The 22,061-nt window shown below is 39.5% G+C and overlaps 1 protein-coding gene across 1 annotated transcript in view; it reads right to left on the reverse strand.

Moving 5' to 3' along the window:
- Positions 1-10,688, reverse strand: part of LOC149223099 (Transducin/WD40 repeat-like superfamily protein) — a 279,042-nt gene extending 268,354 nt beyond the window's left edge. The window contains exon 1 of the mRNA XM_089385763.1: positions 10,375-10,688. Coding sequence (XP_089241889.1) covers positions 10,375-10,502 — 128 coding nt within the window. The 5' untranslated portion in view covers positions 10,503-10,688. The remainder of the gene's footprint in view (positions 1-10,374) is intronic.
- Between the last annotated feature and the right edge of the window lie 11,373 nt (positions 10,689-22,061).

Genomic DNA, 22,061 nt, shown 5'->3' on the forward strand with positions numbered 1-22,061 from the left:
TACTAAATGCAATACTCCAACAGCGACAGCCAATGACCAACATGTCAATGCAAGGATAGCAACAAATGGCTCAGGTTATTGTCCAAGCCATAAATGAGCTTCGCAACAATGGATTGAATGCGGGAAATAGTGTTTGTACTGAAGGAGCGGCAGCCATAACCCTGGCCCCTCCAATATTATTGCTTAAACAAACCACAGGACAACCAATGGGAAAAGTCACAAACCTTTAATTCCTCAATTTTTGAACCATCAGCAGACAACAAACCAAGAACCAACAGAGCCAAATAGACTCTTTGACAAATACTTCCAAGAGTGAGGCACTAGAAGAGAACACTCAAGCAGCCATGACTTTCCAAGAATACATTACCACCAGATATAGAAATAGACCTAGAGGACAACTGAATTCTGACCTAATGCGCAAGGTGAGCAAACTTTCCCTCCCCTTAGTTGATCAATCATCTAAATGTTCAGCTAGAGCTTGGGTGCAAAAATTAGGCACCTACTTCCTGTTGGACATTGGATAAACCAACGCTCCCTGTGTGTTTCGTGGCATGGACTAACCGCCTCTCATGGATCCTTATCTTTGGCAATGTGATCATTGACTAACACCTGCGGGTTTTGGTCCAACAGCAATCATGATTCCCAACAAGTGGTATCAGAGCGTAGGTTACAAGTTCGATACACATCCGGCTCGCGTTGGGGGGGAGATTGTTGTACATTGGATAAACCAACGCTCCTCGTGTGTTTCGTAACATGGACTAACCGCCTCTTGTGGATCCTTATCTCTGGCGATGCGATCGTTGACTAACACCTGCGGGTTTTGGTCTAACGACAATCGTGATTCCCAACACTTCAGGCTCAACCCTATGTTAGAGGCAAACGTTATCCAATTTGCCACACTACATCTAAAAGGAGAAGCACATGAGTGGTGGTACCATGGTATGTTTACATTGGGGCATGCAAACATCACTTCTTATGTAGACTTTATGCAGAGATTAATAAATATATTTGATCGGAAGAACCCGAACATACACTTCAGAAATTTGGCACAACTCAAACAGACAGGATCGCATGAAGAATACATCTCAGAATTTGACGAACTATTGTCATGGTGACAGACATATCTGAAGAAAGACTAGTCATGCTCTTCACAAAAGGACTAGTTGAACCCCTACAAGGTTGGGTTAAGGCTTTCAATCACACAACTCTCCAAGATGCCATCAAAAAGACTCGTGATATGGGGAATGCATCAACCAAATCTAAGGCCCTGCTTAAGCCTTTCGTCCCTCAGAAAGATAAGGAGAAGAAGCCCTTTCAATGTGATTCGCCCAAAAGGGACAGGTTGGATGAGGAAACCCAAAGCAAACTAAGGTGGAAGAAGCTTTGTTTCACTTGCAAGGAGCCATGGTAGGCAGGGACATCATTGTTTAGGCAAAGGAAAGATCCACTACATCGAAGTGGTCTCCGATGATGAGGATGAAGAAGAAGAACCCACCCCAAATGATGAGCCTAGCAGCCCAAAGAAATAACAAACCCATGAGGAAGCTAAACAAGACGAAAACCCCACAAAGAAAATAAATCTCAATCGCAAGTTAAGATTACATCTTTATTAGAGACCCCTAGATATTACACTTTCAGGATCAGGGGAATCGTCAAGGGACAACGCATCATAGGACTAGTTGATGGAGAAGCTCTACACAACTTCATTGATGTAGCATTAGTAGCAAAGAGAGGGCATCCTACAGAAGAGTTTGAAGGCCTTGATGTGATAATAGAAGATGGGTATGGTTTGGATTACACACGGACAATCCCAAGTTTGAGCATAACACTTGGTAATTATACTTTCACTAGTGATTTTTACGTAATAGATCTTGCAAATATCAATATTGTATTACGGGTTCAATGGTTCTATTCATTAGGAAAGCACACTATGGACTACCAAGTAATAGAAATGGAATTTAAAGCCCCTAATGGTAGTAAAGTAGTTTTGAGAGGCATGGCAAATGGTAGCCCACAAATCGTTTCCGCCAGAATAATGGAGGTCATATTTAGGCATGGAGATGTATCATATGCTACAAAATGCATGATTACAAGCCAAAAGAAACCCAACAGTGGCAGTCCACAGTACAAAGCAGACATTCAACGAGTGTTGGGCAAGCATGGACAGGGATTTGGTGATATTCCCCTAGGATTGCCTCCTAAAAGGGGATTTGAAAATACTATAGAGTGGAAGAAGGAGCCAAGCCCATGATCACTGCACCATATTGACACCCAAAGAAATTTAAGGACAAGATAGAAAAAGCAATCCAAGAATTGCTAGCGATGGGCCACATCAGACCCAACACCAGTATGTTCACCTCGTCAGTGGTTCTGGCTAAAAAGAAGGATGGAATGTCAAGGATGTATATTGAGTACCCAAGCACTCAACAAAATGACCATCAAGAACATGTATCCTATTCCCAAGATCGATGAGTTACTAGATGAGCTATATGGAGCAGTTTAATTTTTGAAGATTGACCTACGATCAAGATATCATCAAATTCAAGTTCGAGAGCAAGATGTCCCGAAGACAACATTCTGATGCCACTATGGACACTTTGAATTTTTGGTCAAGCCATTTGGTCTAACTAATGCTCCCGCCACTTTCCAATCCTGCATGAATAGCATCTTCAACAACTAGTTGAAGAAATTCTTACTAGTATTTTTTGATGACCTCTTATACAACAAGACATGGGAAGGATCACTTGGGGCACTTGGATGAAATTTTGAGCATAATGCAACAACAATCACTCTATGCCAAGGCATCAAAATGCAAATTTGGAATGACAAAGATTCTTTATTTGGGACACATAATTAGTGCGAAAGGAGTGCAGGTACATCAAGAGAATATTCAAGCAATATTGGACTAGCCAACACTCAAGAATTTCACCGAGTTTCGAGGATTTTTTGGAATTTGTAGCTATTACCAGTTATTTGTCAAAGGCTTCTCTCAACTAAGCGCACCATTAACAGATTTGACAAAGAAGGGAGCGTTCAGGTGGATGGAGGAATTAGGCAAGACATTCAATAAGCTCAAGGAAGTAATGAGCTCATGTCCAGTACTAGCACTTCCCAACTTCAGTGAACCATTTGTATTACAATGCAATGCATCAGGAGAAGGAATAGGAGAAGTGTTAATGCAGAAGGGCCATCCAATTGCATTTGAAAGTTGGAAACTCTAGGACACAGAGAGACTTTACTCCATATATGACAAGGAAATGTTGGCTATTATGCCTACCTTGGCAAAGTTCAGGCAATACTTGGTAGGAAGAAGGTTCGTAGTGAAGACAAACCACAACAACTTGCGTTGTTTCTTGGAACGAAGAGACCTAAACAAACGACAGCAGAAGTGGGTAAGCAAGGTCCAGGCTTATGACTTTGATAGTGAATACGTAAAAGGAAAAAAGAATATTGTGGCCAATGCACTCTCCAAAAAAACAGTAATATGTTCTCTCATGGAGCCCACACAAGACTGGAAGGCTCACCTCTCTATGGAATATTTCAAGAACAAATTTGCTTGTGCTTTGTCAGATAGCCTCATTCAAGATGACAAGTATAAGATAGTCAATGATATTATGTACTATAAAGACAGGATATACTTGGTTTCTGAATCTACGCTTAAGGAGAAAATCTTTAAGGCTGCACATGACATACCATCAGTTGGACACCAAGGATTCTTCAAAACTTACTGACAAATCAAGGAGTGATTTTCATGGAAAGGTCTCAAAGATGACATATTAAAATACATTAAGGAATGCATGATATGTCAACAAAATAAGGTCGAGCACACGCATTCTACATGTTTACGCCAACCTTTACCAATTCTTGGGCAAAAATGGGAAAGCATCTCAATGGACTTCATTACAGGACTACCCAAAGCACAAGGCAAAGACTGCATCTATACAGTGGTTGACAGGTTGACGAAATTTGCACATTTATTTGCAATCCTAATTGATTACTCGGCCAAACAGGTAGTAGAATTGTTCTTCAAAGAAGTTCTCAGACTTCACAGATTGCCTAAAAATATAGTCAATGGTCGGGATAGCAGAATTATGGGAACATTTGGCAGGAACTCTTCAAGCTAGTAGAGACCGAATTAACCCGAAGGACCAACTATCATCTGCAAACAAATGGCCAGACAGAGATCATGAATAAATGGATTGAGGGATACTTATGTAACTAAGTGACTAGTCAACAAAAAGCATGGATCAAATGGTTATACCTTGGGGAGAATTGTTACAACACCACTTATCATTTATGTATTGGGATGACACCTTTCAGAGCAATGTACAGTTATGATGCTCCATCCTTTATCGACATTGCCTTCGGAGATAGCAAAGCCCCATTAGCTAAAGATTGGATACAAGAAAGCTAGGATATTCTCAGGACACTCAAAGAAAACCTACAGGCTGCCCAAAATCGGAAAAATATGTACATAGACCAGCACCGAACAAAACGCAGCTCTAAGGAAGGAGACCTTATATTTTCAAGATTACAACCATATAAACATTCTACACTAAAGAAAAGTGGTGCAGAAAAGTTGAAGCCAAGGTTTTATGGCCCATGCAAAGTTCTTCGGAAAATAGGAGAAGTGGCATACGAGTTAGAACTGCCAAAAGAAAGCAGAATTCATAATGCCTTCCATGTTTCATGTCTCAAGAAGGTTTTTGGGCAATAGGTCACTTTTGAATTTTGTAGCTTGGGAGGTACTCCAAGCCCCAGGGGTTCAGGGGTTGGAGGACAAAGCGCCACAGGGGCAGCTTGTGGGCTTGGAACCCAAGAAAGGGGTTTTGGCACCCATCGTGTTTTTGGAAAAATACCATGATGGATTCATGGCATGTGATGGATGAGGATGATAGTGCTCAGAAAGATGATTCCAACGCATCAAAAATCATCCGAATCCGAGTTGTCATTAGAGAGATATGAATTTTTGAAGTTGACATAATTAATTAATTGTCAAGTAGGCCAACTTGACAAGTGTCACTTCAAATGTGACGTTGAGCATTCATATGTGTATAAATATGAAGCGTATTGAAGTCATCTACATACCCAAGTAAGGGCAATACATCTCCAAGTGAGCTCTGAAATTTTCGGTGGAGAAGAAGAGTCAAAGGGATAGCGTGAGGAGGGCTAGAAGGCAGCGTGGGTTTCTCTGTTTGCTCTAGGTGACAGTGTGGTGAGAAAGGGTTGTTTGAGGGCTATCTAAGGGTTGTTCTAGGGCTCAGTTTTCAAGACAGAAGTAGAGCCAAACCGCAGTGGGAAGGAGACTTGGATCAGCATGGAAAGGTCTGCCCTAGACAGCATGGAATTGTTGTAGGTGACAGTGGATTGTTTGTGGGCTAAGACAAGGTTGTTGGGTTGATCTTAAGTGCGGATTAGGGCCAGTTTGAAGGGTTGTCTAGGCCGAGAAGAATAGGAGCATGACAGTGTTGTTTTAAGGGCTGGTTGGTTGTGTTTTGGAGGAGAACGAAGACCTACAGCAGCTGTTGTGCTAGGCTGCAGGCCATAGCCAGCAGCTAGGTTGTTTCAAGGGCAGTGTTGAGGTGTACAAGCCTAGATTGGGACAGCGTAGGTGTGGAGGAGCCTCTCCTTGGAGAACCGCGGCCATAAAAGGCTTAGTTGTTGACTGTGTGAAGGGTGGAGGGGTAGCGTTGTGTGCCCTAACCAGAGTTGCAGTGAAAGCAAGTGCAAGCGTGGAAGACAGCAGTTATTTGTGGAGAGGTATTGGGTCAAAGTATTGACTAGAATTGGATCAGATTTGTTGGTGGCTGTTGGGGCCAAGTAGAAGACATATTGTGGGGTGCAATTATCCTCTTAGGTGCAAATCCAACAGTGGTAGATTGGGAGTCATAGAGTTGGTGGAGGGCAGCGTGAGTTGACCACCCAAAGTAGCCCTTGACAAGCTATCTTGAAGGACAAAGAGCAGTTGAAGGTTGGGTGAAGGATGGTGCCAAAGTGCAACACTTTGATGGACGAAAGTTGTTGCTAGCCTAGCAGATTGGATCTCGAGTATTGGCAAGCCCAGAGGAGCATATTGGATCAGCCTAAGTACACCGTGCAAAAGGACATGCAACAGTGTTAGAGGGCAGCCCTCCTGAAGTCTCGATGTGTAGTGGCCTTGATGGACTAAGGCACTACTAGTGAGCAGAACGGGTGCGATGGACCGACAGGACAAGATACGACAAGAAGTGTTGCAGCCAAGTTTGTCATTGTATCTTGTAACCATAGACTATTGTATTTATCAGTTTGGATTAATATAACAAAGATTGGTGATTATACATCATTGTACAATTTTGTTTAAAACTGTGTTCATTGTGCATTGTATGATTTACTGCTTTAGATTTTCTATGTGCAAAGTAGTTTATGGTTGAGACTCTTGGTTTGGTAGCATCAGTGATTTAAGACTCTAACCTAGATCCAAGGTCACGGAATTTCAACAGTCACTACTTCTATCGAATTGCCCCCTTTGGATGAAAAAGGACAACTAGAGCTAATTCCAAAAGTAATCATGGCAGTACAAGAAAAGAAACTAAGGGGCAAAGTAATTTCAAAATATCTTATTAGATGGAAGAATCTTCCAGAAGAAGACACCACATGGGAAGAGGAATGAGTTTTACAACATCCCAATTTGCAATTGCTTGAGGGCAAGCAATTTCGAGAAGGGGGCACTGTAATGTCCTCTCCAAATTGGAGGACGAAATAGCCTATCTGACCCCATAGGCTATAGTCTTGATAAAGGGGTAAAAACCCAATTTTTCCTATGTTGGGGCAACATTGGGCAAAAGTTGGGTCGGCTGGGGCAAAAAACCCAAAATTGGGGGTTGCACCCACAACCCCTCACATTTTGGAGCCCATGGAAAAATCTATAAATAGAGAAGAGTTGAGATCAAATCAATCATCATCAATTGTGGATCAAATCATCTATTTTCTTGAGTTGTAGCTCTGAGGGTTTTAAGACCCCTTCTCTTCTACTAATTTCAGTGGTGAAAGATTCCACCCTAGTTAGTTATGTGTTTTCTATTTCTACTTTGTTCTAGCAAACAGGGAGTTATCTGTCTGAAGATTAGTGGAATTTTGGTAAATATCTAAGGGGAATACACAGCCAATTTCATAAAGCAGACTATGAAGACTCTAAAGGAAGAACATTGAAGTCATTCTGGAGAACGTGCATTGGTCTTGAAGATAAATAATAGTGAATCTCTTGGAATAGACCGAGATCTCCTGAAGCGAGGCAGCCAAACATTATTCTAAAATGGTGTGAGTTTTGTCTGAGGCATATAGTACAGTTCGCCAAAGCAAATCGAAACTTTTCTGAGACAGGCATTGGGTGATTCCTCTGGCAGTGTTTCTGGTCTAGTCCTGAAGCTGCACAACTATTCTTTGTGGCCGCGTTGGACAATCTTGGGAGCCGAAGTAATTCTGGAACCATACTGACTAATCCCTGAAGCAGTCTGACCACCCCTTGTAGTATTTCTGGAATAGATTAATTGCAGATCAACTATTCTCTGTAGCTGCAGTCCGAAGTAACTCTGGAACCGCACTGGCTAATCATTGAAGCAATCCGATCACCCTCGTAGTGTTGATTTGGGGTAGCATCGGATGTGCTCTAGCCATGAAATTTGGTGGAGAGGTTGGGACACATGAGATCTCCAATACCCAAAAAGGGTTTGGGCAGATTCTAAACAGTTCAGGAGATATTAAAATAATTAATATTTTTAATGGAGTCCCGAAGTCTAAACTTAGGGAAATTAAAATATTAATGTTCATTAATATGAAACTGTGTTAGAATGGTCCAAAAGACATGGATCAAGCCAGATCTAATCTTAGCCGTTAATTAGGGACTTAATCTCGGTCGTTGATATGTCAACGAGAAGTATAAGAGGAGGCTTGAGGGTCACTTGGCGAACACACCAGAGTGATCAGTCATTCTATTCTCTAGAGCGAGGTTTGCTAAGAGAGATAGAATCAGTGATCAGTTGCAACAAGGGGCAGTGAGTACGACGCAGGGACAATGCCAAGAGACCAGCGCAGAAGCAGAAAGAGGCAGGCGCAAAGCCAGAGGAGAGCCACGCAGAGGCAGCAGAGACTGCGCAGAGCCCGAAGGGCCTGCGTCATCCACGCAAAAGCAGCAGGAGTGACACAGAGAGCCAGAGAGGTTGCGCAGAGCCTCAGTAGGCTGACGCAGAGGGTTTCAGGCTGACGCTGAGTTTCAAATTGTGCTGGAGAGGGATTTCGTGGAGCAGACTTTCCAAATACCTGTTTCCCAAAAGAGGTATTGCTGCCAGATTTTTTTATCTCTGTTAGGTTAGCCAGTTTGGCACCCAGTGTATTCAGAAAAGAACTGCTTAATAATAAAACCCTCAGATAGCTGCACCGATTTTCCCGCATTGGGTTTTTCCGAGAACATTAGTCCAAAAACAACAGTGTCACTTGTGTGCTTGTTTTGTTTCCTTCAGTTGATGATCTATAATGTGTTGAGCATGTACTTGTATTTATTTCCAGTATTTACATGGTAAATAACTTGTTAATTAACAGAACAAGTAGGTAAGAATAAATCAGTAAAGTGCATGAAGGGTTTATAACATGTTAGACTTAGAAATTCCAACACGGAGTATTTCTGGAGCAGATTAATTCAGGCAGAGCGCATGTTGGAGCAGTCATGTCCTGAGGAAAACAAAACTCAGTGAGGCAAGTGCAGTCTTGCTACAGGAGTTTAGTTAAATTCAGATAGTTGGATCTGTTTGGGACAGTTCCTCAGATCATAGAGTTAGAAAATTAATGTCTCATATACTGTTAGTACAGTTTACCAAGCAAGTCGTGAATCTCATATGTGATTGGGTCTGTAAAGTATTGATTGAACATTGGTTGCTGGATCATCAATCTGTTTATTGTGAATTTTGAAATATTACTGTCCATTATTGTTATCAGAATAATCTGTGTATTTTATGAAGAGATGTCTGCTGTCAAGTGAATGTATTAGATTCTGTTGGAAACCCTAATCGAAATAAGAAGCCCTAGGAGAAAAATTGCCCTATTGCCCTAGGACAGTACAAAAAGCTTGACTCATATCAGCTTTTGATAAGCTGTTAGTATGTGGTATATGTAATTCATTTATATATGTATATATAATCTCTTCTGGCTGACCAAAAATTGTGTACTTACAGATTTGGATTTTAGCTTAGGTAATATTTTCGATTGGGTAGATTCTAATGCTGGTTGCTCATGCTGATTTAACATAACTTAGCACTGAATTACACATATCTAAAAGATAAGGGGGCAGATTTACCACTGTTATAATCTACTGAATAAGACATTTTAGATCTGTTATATGCATGGAAAGTGTGCCCCAAGTGCTGTAGCTTTGGAGTGTTAAAGTACACTTAAATGACATTTATTTGTTTGGGTTTCCTTCTGAAATTGGATTGAAGAGAAGTGAAATGTTGCCACTGTAAATTCATATTTCAGAATTAGCCATGAGACTGAAAGATCACATGAACTAGATCTGGGAAACCTCAAAGTTGAGATGAAGTTTCTAAATTTGCATTAATTGCCCGATGCACAAAATTTCTGCACAAAAAACATTCGAAGGAAGAAAACTAAATGCAGATGTTGCTGAGGAGCTGATTTTGATAATAAATGCCCAAATAAAGACTAAGAATCCCAAGAAAAAGTACCTGCAAATCCAGAAGAAAGAAGTAAAGAACAAACCAGGGGCTGTCAAATAAAAGGATTCCTATATAGATATAATTAGCTTTGTGCACACTCAATGTTCTAAATGATAAACTAAATTCTCAAAAAATATCAATAACTTTAATGAGAAAAAAAAGTCCAACTCAAAAATCACCAATACCAGACCCACAAAGGTATAGGCCACCTGCTGCCCACCCATGAAGGTACAAACCACCTACAGTGGGCTGACAGGTTAAATCCCCACATTAAATTTCAGACAGGCTACCTCATAATGGTTTTCTAAACGAGTGGCATATATAGAGATTAAATGAACTTCGTTCCCATTGTCATCAAATGAATTCTATCCTCAATTAGGGCGCACTTTTTCTCCTTTATTTTCAGAGAATTCCAGAAATCTCGAGGTGTTCTACTTGTAGCTTTAAATGGACATAACTTTTGCATATGGAATGGAAAGTATTCTACTGCAAAGTATTTATTTACTATGGGATACTCAGACTGGCTATGGCCAGTTCTCTTTCAGTTTAGGGAATTTATCCTTTCCTCGTCAGCTGATCACTTGGTCAATTCTCGCCAACTCCAAATATCAAAACTCGATGTTGAGGATATAGAAGAGAAGCATGAATGAGAAAATGGAGCATTCAGTACCTGGCCGCAATGTCGAAGACATAGTCTGGATCGTCGGGAAGACCAAAGCTGGCCTGGATGGTATTAGTTACACTCAAGCGTTTTGAAACCTTTGAACATCCTTCTCCTTTCTCTACCTCCATCTCCATTCGCTCTGTGCTTTGCTTTTCGGCTTCTTTCTGCAGGATGTAGCCTTCAATAAATCTCTATATTTGCCATGACATTGGGATCGATGGCTAGACAGCTACATTATACGTATGAGCGGGGGAACATGGGGGCGTTGGTCCTATTTTAGCCCATGGGATCGAGGTTCGGACAAAGGTTAAGTCGATGGACCTTCAAGTGGTCGTGTGTATAGGAATATCCCATTCACTAGACAAGGTAGGAGGAGCAAAGCGTTGGCGTCGAAATTTCAAAATTATTAGATATGGCATTGTAATTGTAAATGTTTATAATTTTTATGGATTTCAAAGTTAAAAGAAGAATTGTAAGGCATAATAGTGAAAACATGATGAATTTATTAATAAATTGGGAAGGATCTATTACATTATTATCATTGCATTCCAAAATTTATTTTAAAATTGTAAAGTTTTAAGTATGGGTAATGCATTTTAAATCAATTATATTTGATAATTGTAAATTATTTTGTAGGTTGATATTGTTTAAATGATGAAAAAACAAAAGTTGATGTTTATTTGTAAATTTATAATCAATTTTTTTTTAGCACAAAATAAAAACATCAGTTTTAAAATTAAAAACGAAAAGATTTAATACATTTCAAATCTTCAATTGCTCAACAAGTAAAGTGCAGGTTGTCATTTGATTTATTAATTTATCTATAAGAATCTCAGGGTTGGCATGGACACAAACTATATTTGTTAGGGCTTTATTCAAAGGAATCCATTGAAATTTTATTTATGGTTTTGGATGAGGGAAAAATATTTATTGTGTATTTGGAAAGTTTTTATGAATTGTATTTTTTATTTGGGATTAATTTTGAATGTTTTTTAATTAAAGTTTGCAATAATATTTATTAGTGTATTATTTTAATTTGAGCTTGTTAAAAATTTTAGGAAAAAATGTGGAAGAAACTTAATTACATTATTTAATAAATAATATTAAATGGAAGTGTTTTAAAGCATGGGATAAGCAAACCTCATTTGGGGCAATTTTGGCAGAGTACACACGGTACAAGGATGCATATGAGGAAAACTCAAAGTGTGTATTTATACCATTAGAAATTGGTTGGGTTGGTTATGCTACCGGCTCCTTGTTAGTTTATGTAGCTTGGACATGTGTTCTAGTCTTAGATGGTGTCCATGAGGCTAAGGAACACAATGGATTAATTTTCTCCAATACCCATAAAAAGTTTATAAGGAAAATTACTTTAATTATAATTAATTGGTTGGTTTATTAATTTTTGTAAGTCTAACTTAGGGAAATGACTTAATTAATTGGGATTAATTGAGGTAAATCAATTTCCCTCTAGTGACTTCTAGAAAAGTCATTTGATGGGGTCAATTATCTTAGCCATCGAATGGGATTAGATCGTGGTCATTGATTGCTCAACAAGAGATTATGAGAGGAAATTGACGGGCATTTGGAGAATAGATCAAAGACACATATTTGCAATGATAGCAAGGGTGTAGTGATAGCGTGAGGGCGCCAACAGATCAAGTTCAACAGTGATTGAAGATAGAAGAACCAGAGAAAATATTTCACAGTGACTTCAAGTTTCTCAGAGTTAGAGGGAGATCGATTTTATTTGCAAAAGAGGTCGAGTTTTCCAATGGTGCGAGTTGCTTCAGAGAGGCTGAGTTGTCGAAGCAAAGAGAAATTTGCCAAAGCGAACAATTTGCACAAGAGAAGCTAAGTTTTCCAGGAGAAGTCGGATGTCAGATTCCAAAGGAGGTCAAGTTGATTTTCCAACCAGTGTGAGTTTGTCAGTGAGGACCAATTTGCCAAGGTCGCACGCGTGGTTTGATTCAATGAGCCAGAGGGAGGCTGAAATGGGTCAAAGTAGCTAAGTTGTCTCCGGGAAGCAAAATCAACTTGCAGAAGTGACATAAATAATTTTCTGAAGGTTTGTTAATTTATGGCAAACAGTTGTAATTTGTTATCATAAAAAAAATTTAAGAATAAATAAAATACTCATTTGTAGAACTAGATTTCCCCACACTGGGTTTTTCACAGGACACTTGTCCAAAAATATCAATGTTCATTATTTGTGTGTGTGTGTGCAATATTTTCTCAGTTCCTTTGGTTTATTTATTTTTTGTAAAGTTGCAATAGTGTTTTATTAAGTATTTGCCACAAATAAATTGTAGAATACAAATAATCAAATTGATAGGATAATAATAACCAGTTAATTACAACAGTATTAAAATTTCACATGGTATCAGAGCAGATCTTAGGGCAGAAGAAGGCTTTGTGCAAGCACAAGAAGAGAAAAGTCGAGGGTTTAGAATCCAGTTTATATTCTTCAGTTTATTTGGGTTTCGCATATTTTCTGAGGGTTTGAAAATGACCTCAGCAGGTTTGAGAGATCATGACAAATTGGATGAAGCCTCAAATTTTGGAGTCTGGAAGGCCAAAAAATCCTTATTGTTGGAGGAAAATTGTCTCAATGGTTATGCGACCAGTGTGATAATTGTACCTCTGGATCCAGCACAACTTTCAACATACCAGAAGGAAGATGCCAAAACATGGAGGATAATCCTTGATGGAGTCAGGGACCTATAGTTCCACATATTGTTGATTTGGATACAAAAAAGAAGATGTGGGACGTTATTTTGAAACTGTTATAGGATGCAACCACTAACAAGTGTTGAAATATGTAACTAGGTTCAGTCTTCATAATTACATATGTAATCATGATTTTATTTATTTGATGTAAAGATAAAAATAAATTTATTATTGTTATTTTTTAAGCATGGGTTTCATGCTCAAAGGAAATTTATTTATAGGTCAAGCACCCATTGAGTGCTTATAGGGCTTGTCTTTGAGTCAACAAGTCATAAGTGTCATTGTCATGTATGGAAGACCCTTTTGGGCATGTTACATATTGTAAAGAAATTTATTTGAGTCATAAAAGACCCTCAAAGACCTTCTCAACGAGCTAGAACAAGTCGGCCTACATGGAAGATCAAGTCGGCCTCATGGAGGCAATTAGTACCCCTAGCAAGCCTATAAATAAGAAGGAACTCGACCTCATCTAGACACAGTCCAAGTCATATGAAGAAAGAGAAGAAGAAGTCTGATCTTTAGTAGAAGAAGTCTAAAAGGCAACAAAGTTCAAGAAGGAAGCTAGATCAAAGTTTTTTGGTCTCTTAGCAGAAGAAGTCTAAAAGGTGGTGAAGTTAAAGAAGGAAGTTAGAATCAAAGTCTCTATCTCTCTCTCTCTAAATTCTAAAGTTGTGAAACTACATTGAAGCTGTGAAGTTACATCTAAGTTGAAACTATGAAACTGTATGTAGGTCGAAGGTTTGAAGTTGCATTAAGATCGAAGTTGTGAAGTTTCATTTAGGTCGAAGATGTGAAGTTGCATCTAGGTCGAAGCAATGAAGCTGCATCAAGGTTGAAGTTGTGAATCTGCGAGGTCGAGGTTGCATAAATTGTTGTTAGGGGTCGAAGTTTGTTACTGGAGGTTGTGTAAGGAAAGCTTATCAAGAAGGAAGGTCGACTTGGTCTTGGAGGTGTCTTTGTCAAGGGTGTTAGGTCATGGAATTCATCATTTGAAGATTCTATAAGAAGAGAAGAATTATTGTGGGATTTCCTCTTAAGAGGAGATGTTTTTGCCTTGGCCTATATTTTGTGTCCTCTTACCTCATTGATCTTCATAGTTTGGTAGTTGTTTGACGATAAGAACACAATAATAATCAAGTGAAAGAAGAAACTAAATACCAGTACATCAAGTTAAGTAATAGAACATCATAAGCAATTATCAAATAAGAGAAATCACCCTAATCTAGCTACCCTAGATTTCTCAACAACAGGAAGCTACTTCTCAGAGAGAAGTTGAGGAAATTTAAGATGTAAAAGAGAGAAGATGTTACTAGTTATCTCACCAGACTTAGATTGGTAAAGGATGAGTTAGTTGTAGTGGGAGACAAACCAGATGATGATGAGATGGTGTGTATAGCCCTAAATGGCTTTACAAAGCAGTGGGATGTATTCGTCCAAGTGATGAGACACATTACTGAGTTGGGATGGATTATGGAGTGATTTTGCCCAAGAGGAGTTAAGACTTAGTCTTGTCAATGGAAGTACTAATAGGACTCAAAAGAGTGAGGAATAATAGGAGAATGTGGCCATAGTAGGGAAAGGGAAAGCAAAGAAGGGGTTCAGCAAGGGAAGGAACCCAAAATGTGAGAAGAAAAAGAAGGACCTTTCGAAGGTCAAATGTTATGGATGTCACAGGTTTGACCATTGTGTCATAAATTATCCACGGAGGAATAAGACAAAGAAGAAGGGCAAGAAGCAAACATCAACTTCAACAAGTGTAGATGAACTCTCCAGCAGGATGGATCGGGAATTCACACTAATAACTTTCCTATCTAGCTCAATATCACAGGGATTCTGGTATATAAATAGTGGAGCGTCATTCCATATGGTAGGAATTAGAGAGTACTTCTCTAGATATAAGGAGGAGGAAATCATATTTCAGATCTAGATGGGGAACAAGTCCAAGTGCAACCCAATTGCAAGAGGGATTGTTCTATTTCATAGGGAGAATGGCAAGCCAATTTCTATTTATGACGTGTTGCATGTGTCGGGATTGGTATGAATTTGATTTCCTTGTAAATCCTTCAGGATAAAGGGTACAATGTTCTCTTTAGAGGGGCACAATTTTTATTGAAGCACAAATATTAAAGATCACCTACAACGATTGGAGTAAGGAGCGGTTGGTTGTACAGGTTACTGATGGACACTCCTAAGGCACTAGTTAGCAGTGATAATTTGAGGGATTAGGGGGAGTTGTGGTATAGGAGGATAGGCCATATACATCATCGAGCACTTAGACTACATCGTGAGATGGTGACAGGTGTTCCGAAGGTGAGCACAAAGCATGGTGACGTTTGCAGAGGATGTGCGTTGAGGAAGTTTACAAAATCATCTTTTCAAAGGAGTGACAATAAGTCGAAGAGTATTCTTGACTTAGTGCACTCATATATATGTGGGTTGATGTGTATGAAGTCTCTCAAGGGATACAACTACTTTACAACTTTTATCAATGATTTCTCTGTGAAGCCCTGAATATACTTCATGAAGGCCAAGGATGAGGTCTTTAGTCACTTTCTGGAGTTCAAAGCTCTAGTGAAGAATGCAATAAACAGGAAGATCAGGGTTCTTCAATCGGATAATGAAGGTGAGTACATAGGAAAGGAGTTCCAGCAGTCATGTACCAGGGCAAGAATTAGAAAAGAGTGGATAGTTCCTTACAACCCACAACAGAATGGGGTTGCTGAGAGGAAGAACCGCGTGATTTTGAACGTAGAAAGAGTGATGATATGTGACTAAGATCTCCCATGTTGCTTATGGGTAGATGCATGCAGTACGATAGTTTACATACAAAATCGAGTCCCATATAACGCATTAGGCAAGATGGCACCAGAGGAGGCATTTACAAGGAAGAGGGCAGATGTTAATCATTTCAAGATATTTGGCAACCCAACATATTGTCACATTCCGGGAGACACGTGTTCGAAGCTAGATCAGACTGCGGAGAGAGACTACTTTGTTGGGTATAGCGAGACCTCTAAGGCATATCAAAATTTCATTCCAGTGCCAGGCGGATTATAGTGAGGAGAGATGTCAAGCTCCTAAAGGAAAAGGCATATAGGAGGTCTAGGGATTTTCCTACAGCTGATGATTAGAGGGAGCAGTCAGTAGAAGCTCCTAGAGTTGAGCAGTAGGATTAGGGGTAACATGGCATGAGTACAATGACCAGTACAAGCAAAAGCTCAAGTGTAGGTGTTACTAAGGCTTCGTAAAGTATGGAGTAGCAGATGCATCGGGAGGATATAGAGGTCGATATTCCATCATCTACTCTTAGAATGAATAATCGAGAGGTTCAACAGACACTCGCAGATGCTCTGGAGTTTTTGGGAGCTTCTAGGATGGGCAGTAGGCAATGGAGACAACTAAAGAGGTACACTAGCTACATGGAATTAGTTAGTCAATTAGTTGATAGCGAGCCTTCCAGCTATCAAGAGGCTACATAAAAACAAGTGTGGCAGGATGTTATGGTTGAGGAGTATACCTCAATCATGCAAAATGATGTGTGAAAGGTTGTGCCTAGACTAACAAACAGGGCAGTTGTTAGATCACGCTAGATCATTAAGATCAAGCACAGTGTAAATGGCAACATCGAGAAATCCAAGGCAAGGTTCATGGCCAAGGGGTTTTCTCAAAAGGAGGGAATAGACTACGAGGAGACACTCACTCCTATGTCCAGGTATACTTCTATTAGGGACATGATCTCATTAACAATATAGATGGGATGGCAGATCCATGAGATGGATGTCAAGATAACGTTCCTAAAAGGAAAGTTGGAAGAGAAAGTGTACATTGAACAACCAGAGGGATTTGTAGCACACAACAGAGAGACCCACGTGTGCAGGCTGAAGAGAGAATTGTACGACTTCATGCAAGCTCCCTGGGTGTGGTATGAACGCATTGGCAGGTACTTGTAGGGCATGGGCTTCATGAAAATTGAAGCGGATGCAAACCTATACTACTTGGTGGTTGGGGGTGAGGTTCTCATTCTTGCCTTGTACATGGATGAATCCTTTCTGACAAGTTCATTAGGACTCATAGATGAGTGCAAGAGGGATCTTGCAGTTGAGTTCGAGATGAAGGATTCGGGGCTCATGCACTACTTTCTAGGCATGGAGGTGTGGCAAATAAATGGGGAGATTTTCCTTCAACAAGGGAAATACTGCATTGAGATCCTTAAGAGGTTCGGATGGAGGAATGCAGAGCCATGTATGCACCCATGATCACTAATTGGAGGAAGATAGATGCATCTAGGGAAAAGGATGTAGACCCCACCTTATATAGGTAGTTGATAATCTCTCCCACATATTCGCTCAACACCAGGCCAGATATATCCTATGCAATAAACTCTATCTTTCACTTCATGGTGGAGTCGAAGAGAGTGCATTGGACGTCAACTAAACATGTCCTAAGGTGTTTATGCGACACTATCGAGTATGACATCAGATATGCTTGAGGTGAGGATGTAAAGTTGGTTTGCTATATTGATGCAGATTGGACATGTAATATAGTGGATCTAAAAAGCTCTTTAGGGTGTTGCTTTTGCATGGGATCAAGAGTTGTTTCCTAGTACAACAGGAAGCAGAGGTCTGTGGATTTGAGTTCTGAAGAAGCAGAGTACATAGCAACAAGCATGGTTACATGCGAGGCCATATGACTTCAAACATTGCTAGCTACTTTGTTTGGTCGGAGAGTTGAGAAGACGGTGATATAATGCAACAATACAAGTTACATCAGATTGCTGGAGAATCTGGTGTTTCATGACAATTCTAAGCATATAGACATTCGGTACCACTTCATCAGGGATTGTGTGAATACAGGATTGTTCAGCTACAATATATACCCACAGATGAGCAGGTAGCAGATATACTGACGAAGGCTTTGTGGAGAGTGAGATTCATCTTCTTCAGAGACAAGATGGGTGTTATGCAGAACACCTTCCTCGCTAAGAGGGAGTGTTAGTTTATGTAGCTCAAATAAGTGTTCAAGTCTTAGGCGGTGTCCACGAGGCTAAGGAACACAATGGTTTAATTTTACCCAATACTGATAAAAAGTTTTTAAGGGAAATTACCTTAATTAGAATTAATTAGCCAGTTTGTTAATTTTCCTAAGTCTAACTTAGGGAAATGACTTAATTAATTAGGGATTAATTGAGGTAAACCAATTTTCCTCTAGTGACTTCTAGAAAAATCATTTGATGGGGTCAAGATGATCTTAGGCATCAATTGAGATTAGATCATAACCATTGATTGCTCAACAAGAGATTATAAGAGGAAATTTATGGACATTTGGAGAATATATCAAAGACATAGATTTGTAGTGATAGCAAGGGCACAATGATAGTGTGAGGGCACCAATACATAAATTTCAGTAGTGGTTGCAGATAGAAGAGTTGGAGAAAATCTTTCACATTGCTTTCCAGCTTCTCAAATTTAGAGGGAGATCGATTTTATTTGCAAAGGAGGTTGAGTTTTCCAGTGTTTGGAGTTGCTTCAGAGAGGTTGACTTGTTGGAGAAAAGATAATTTTTCTAAAGTGAATAATTTACACAGGAGAAGCTGAGTTTTCCAGGAGAATTCGAATTCCAGAGGACACCGAGTTGATTTTCTAGCCAGTGTGAGTTTACCAATGAGGGTCGAGTTTCCAAGGCCACAGGCGTGGTTCGATTCAGAGGGAAGCTGAATTGGATTAGAGGAACCGATTTGTCTCTAGGAAGCCAAATTGACTTGCAAAAAGGAGGTTCGCTAATTTATACAAACAGTTGTAATTTTCTATCATAGAATTTTGTTGAAGAATAAATAAAATATTCATCTACATAACTAGTTTTCCCCACATTGGGGTTTTTCTAAGGACATTTGTCAAAACATATCAATGTTCATTATTTGTGTGTGTATGTGTGTTTTATATTTTATATGTTCCTATTTTTTATTTATTTTTTGTGAAGTTTGTAACACCCCACCCCATGTTTACCTGCTTTTATAAGCTCTCCAAGGTAAATATGAGATGAGAATTACTATGACATGACCTGAAAACCAAATTCCCATTATGGAAGTAGGGCCTACTAAACTAACAACCTTCTGCAACCTTGCAGGGACACCTAATCACTTGGATGTTAGACAACAAACATCAGTGATCTTTCCCTAAGTTAGAACTACCTTTTCACTAAATTTTTAGCCCAGTCGCAGTCATGCAGGACTGTGCATGCATCGAGAAGGCTCAATCGCATGCACAAGCCTTCCTCCATGCATCCACAACTGCATTCAGGCCATCTTCCCTGCGTCTAGGGACTTTGACCCATAAATTCAGGGCTGGACTCCAAACCAACCACTCAGAACTACCCAAAACTTTCAGAGCTTCCTATAGGAGTCCTCTTTTAATATTCTTGACTCAATTCTTGCTCAAAAATGTCCAATACATATGATAATCATTTACACCAACACTTTGTAAGCATAGTACTTGTAGCCAATGAATGCATATATGATCACTGATTCAATAAATATCTGATGATCTTCAAGAAGGCTCACTACCATCTCTTACCGATTGTACAAACATATGTTAGCTCATGCATTCAAATATATAACCAAGAACCTGTCAAACAATGGAATAGAACCATAAAAAGAGTGCATCACATAATGATAAATATACCATGCTCATAACCAACATTTAACCAGAAAGAAACCATGATAAACCAGTCATATAATCATATACTAAACCATAATTTGTGCTCATTGATCCCATTAAAGAATAACACACATTACCATATGCAAATACCATCCAAGTCGGGGACTTCCATGTACCACCCGACCATAGATTGGGGTTGAACCAAATCTTTCTTTCAGCCCAATCACCCTCATGCCATATTCCAAGCATGAATATGGGATCACATGGGATAAACCAAAACAAAAACCAACCAGGGCTTCCAGAGGCTAAACCACCTCAACCCTCAATCACAGTGATTTCACCTAAACTGATCCAGAAATCACCAAAACCCAAAAATCTTGGATGCCTCAAACTTTATTCACCATACCTAGAAGAGTTTTCTCGTTTCCACCCAATTATAAAGAGTTCCAAGAGAAAACCATCTCCGCCCTCAACCCTTGGGAATTTTCCTGAGACCACCTCAACCAAGATCTGAAATCTACTAATAATCCAAAGCTTAACCAAAACAGGGAATCCAGTACATCATGGTTATCTATGAAATGGCAAAGGCAAGTACGTACACCACTGTCAATCCGGGAAAATCCTATTCTAGTGACAACAAACATAAACAATAAACCAATGCAGAGACCATGCATTAAATCCTAGCATGTGAAATCACACATGCACATTGTTACCTGTAAATCCGAAACTATTTTATGCCCTTACTTGCTACTATCCAAACTTCCTCTTGTGCTCTTTGCTTTCATTGCTTTCATGTTCCCCCTTTCTTCCTCTCTTTTCTCCTAGGAGAGAATGCTAGAATGTCCAAGAGTAACCAAGAGTACATGATCCAAGAGAGTGTTGGAATGTTCTTTCTCTCCTTTTCTTTTCCCTCATTTTCCCTTACATGCATATTCTTGTCTCTTAATCTTCCTTTTCTCCTATTTTCCTTGAATTAATTTCCATTTATTTCCCTTTGCCTTTGCCAATTTCCATAGCCATTAGTTATTCACAAGTGATACCCACTTTAATGTTTTTCCTCCATTAAGCTTGGAATACGTGTCCCATGACCTTGGTTTGATTTTTGCCTTTATAATGTCCTTCAATTTACATGGAAAATCAACATGGAGTATCAGTGTTCTATGACACTTATAGCCAACAAAAGATACTACTTATGGATCTTTATAAGCACAACTCGATGCAGTATTTACAATGACATCATGTTGAAACATGACAAACATACTGCTTATAGAGATTTATAAACATAACTTGATGTAGTATTTACAATGACATACACATATATACTTATGCACATTTGCATCAACCAACAAATAAACATATTTTTCATGGAGCTTTATAAACTCAAATCATTATAATATTTATAATAATATACCCATATACACATTTTCTTTACACAGAAAATAAAAGGATACGATGCCTGCATCAATGAAAAGGGAATCCAAAGACTCACACATCCACCCTCAAAAGTAGTACCAGGGATTCACCTCCTTCTCTAGAGTCCATAATAAATTTTTAAGATCAGAATTTGCCTCTAATGTCTAGCGGTACAATCCTTGTGCTACTTGTTCTCTCAATGAACAGTTACTAGCTCTTTTTTTTTTTTTTTTGGGCAGAATTCCAATGTGCTTCTGATCCAAACTAGCAATGTTACTGACCAAAACAAATTTATTCGCCGACGTTCCCTTCTCTGCTTACTAATCCCTCGGGAAATCCCTCCCTTGGTAAGGTTTCTCACATCAGAAGGTCCAAAAACCAAGGCATACTAACACAAGAGGTTGACGAAAATGAGGTGGTAGTCTATAATTTGACTACTGTTTAGCTTTAGAGCCAATCAGTTGCGCACAAATAGGTTTTGTACGTGTATTTTCCCCCTGAGGGTCCCGCTTATCTGACCAATCACTATCGGTCCCTCGTTGACATCTCCCTTTTATCAAGCGCTTCAATATGTGTCGTTGATTTCTCTCCTCCAGATCTAATGGTTATTGCGTCGTCCGCTCATCAACTTACCCTCAAGATCTCCGCCGTCGATGTGACCCGTCCAATCGAACGGTTGTCGCGCAATCTCATGCAGATCCTTGCACAGATGATATCAAGTCAAGAGCACACGAGAAAAATGGTTTTCTTGTGCTACGTGTTGACTGCTAAGGTTGATCACGTGAATTTTCCAAATACCGTTTACCTCCTTTTGAGCGCGCGAGATATTGCTTCCCACTTATCAAATACAACCCACGTGCTTTAATTCATACTTTAAGAAAAGCGCTTAAGGAAAGG

Source organism: Pinus tabuliformis, chromosome Q (assembly GCF_031772625.1).
Source record: "Pinus tabuliformis cultivar Carrire ecotype Pingquan chromosome Q, CPIR1, whole genome shotgun sequence".
Taxonomy (NCBI): Eukaryota; Viridiplantae; Streptophyta; class Pinopsida; order Pinales; family Pinaceae; genus Pinus; species Pinus tabuliformis.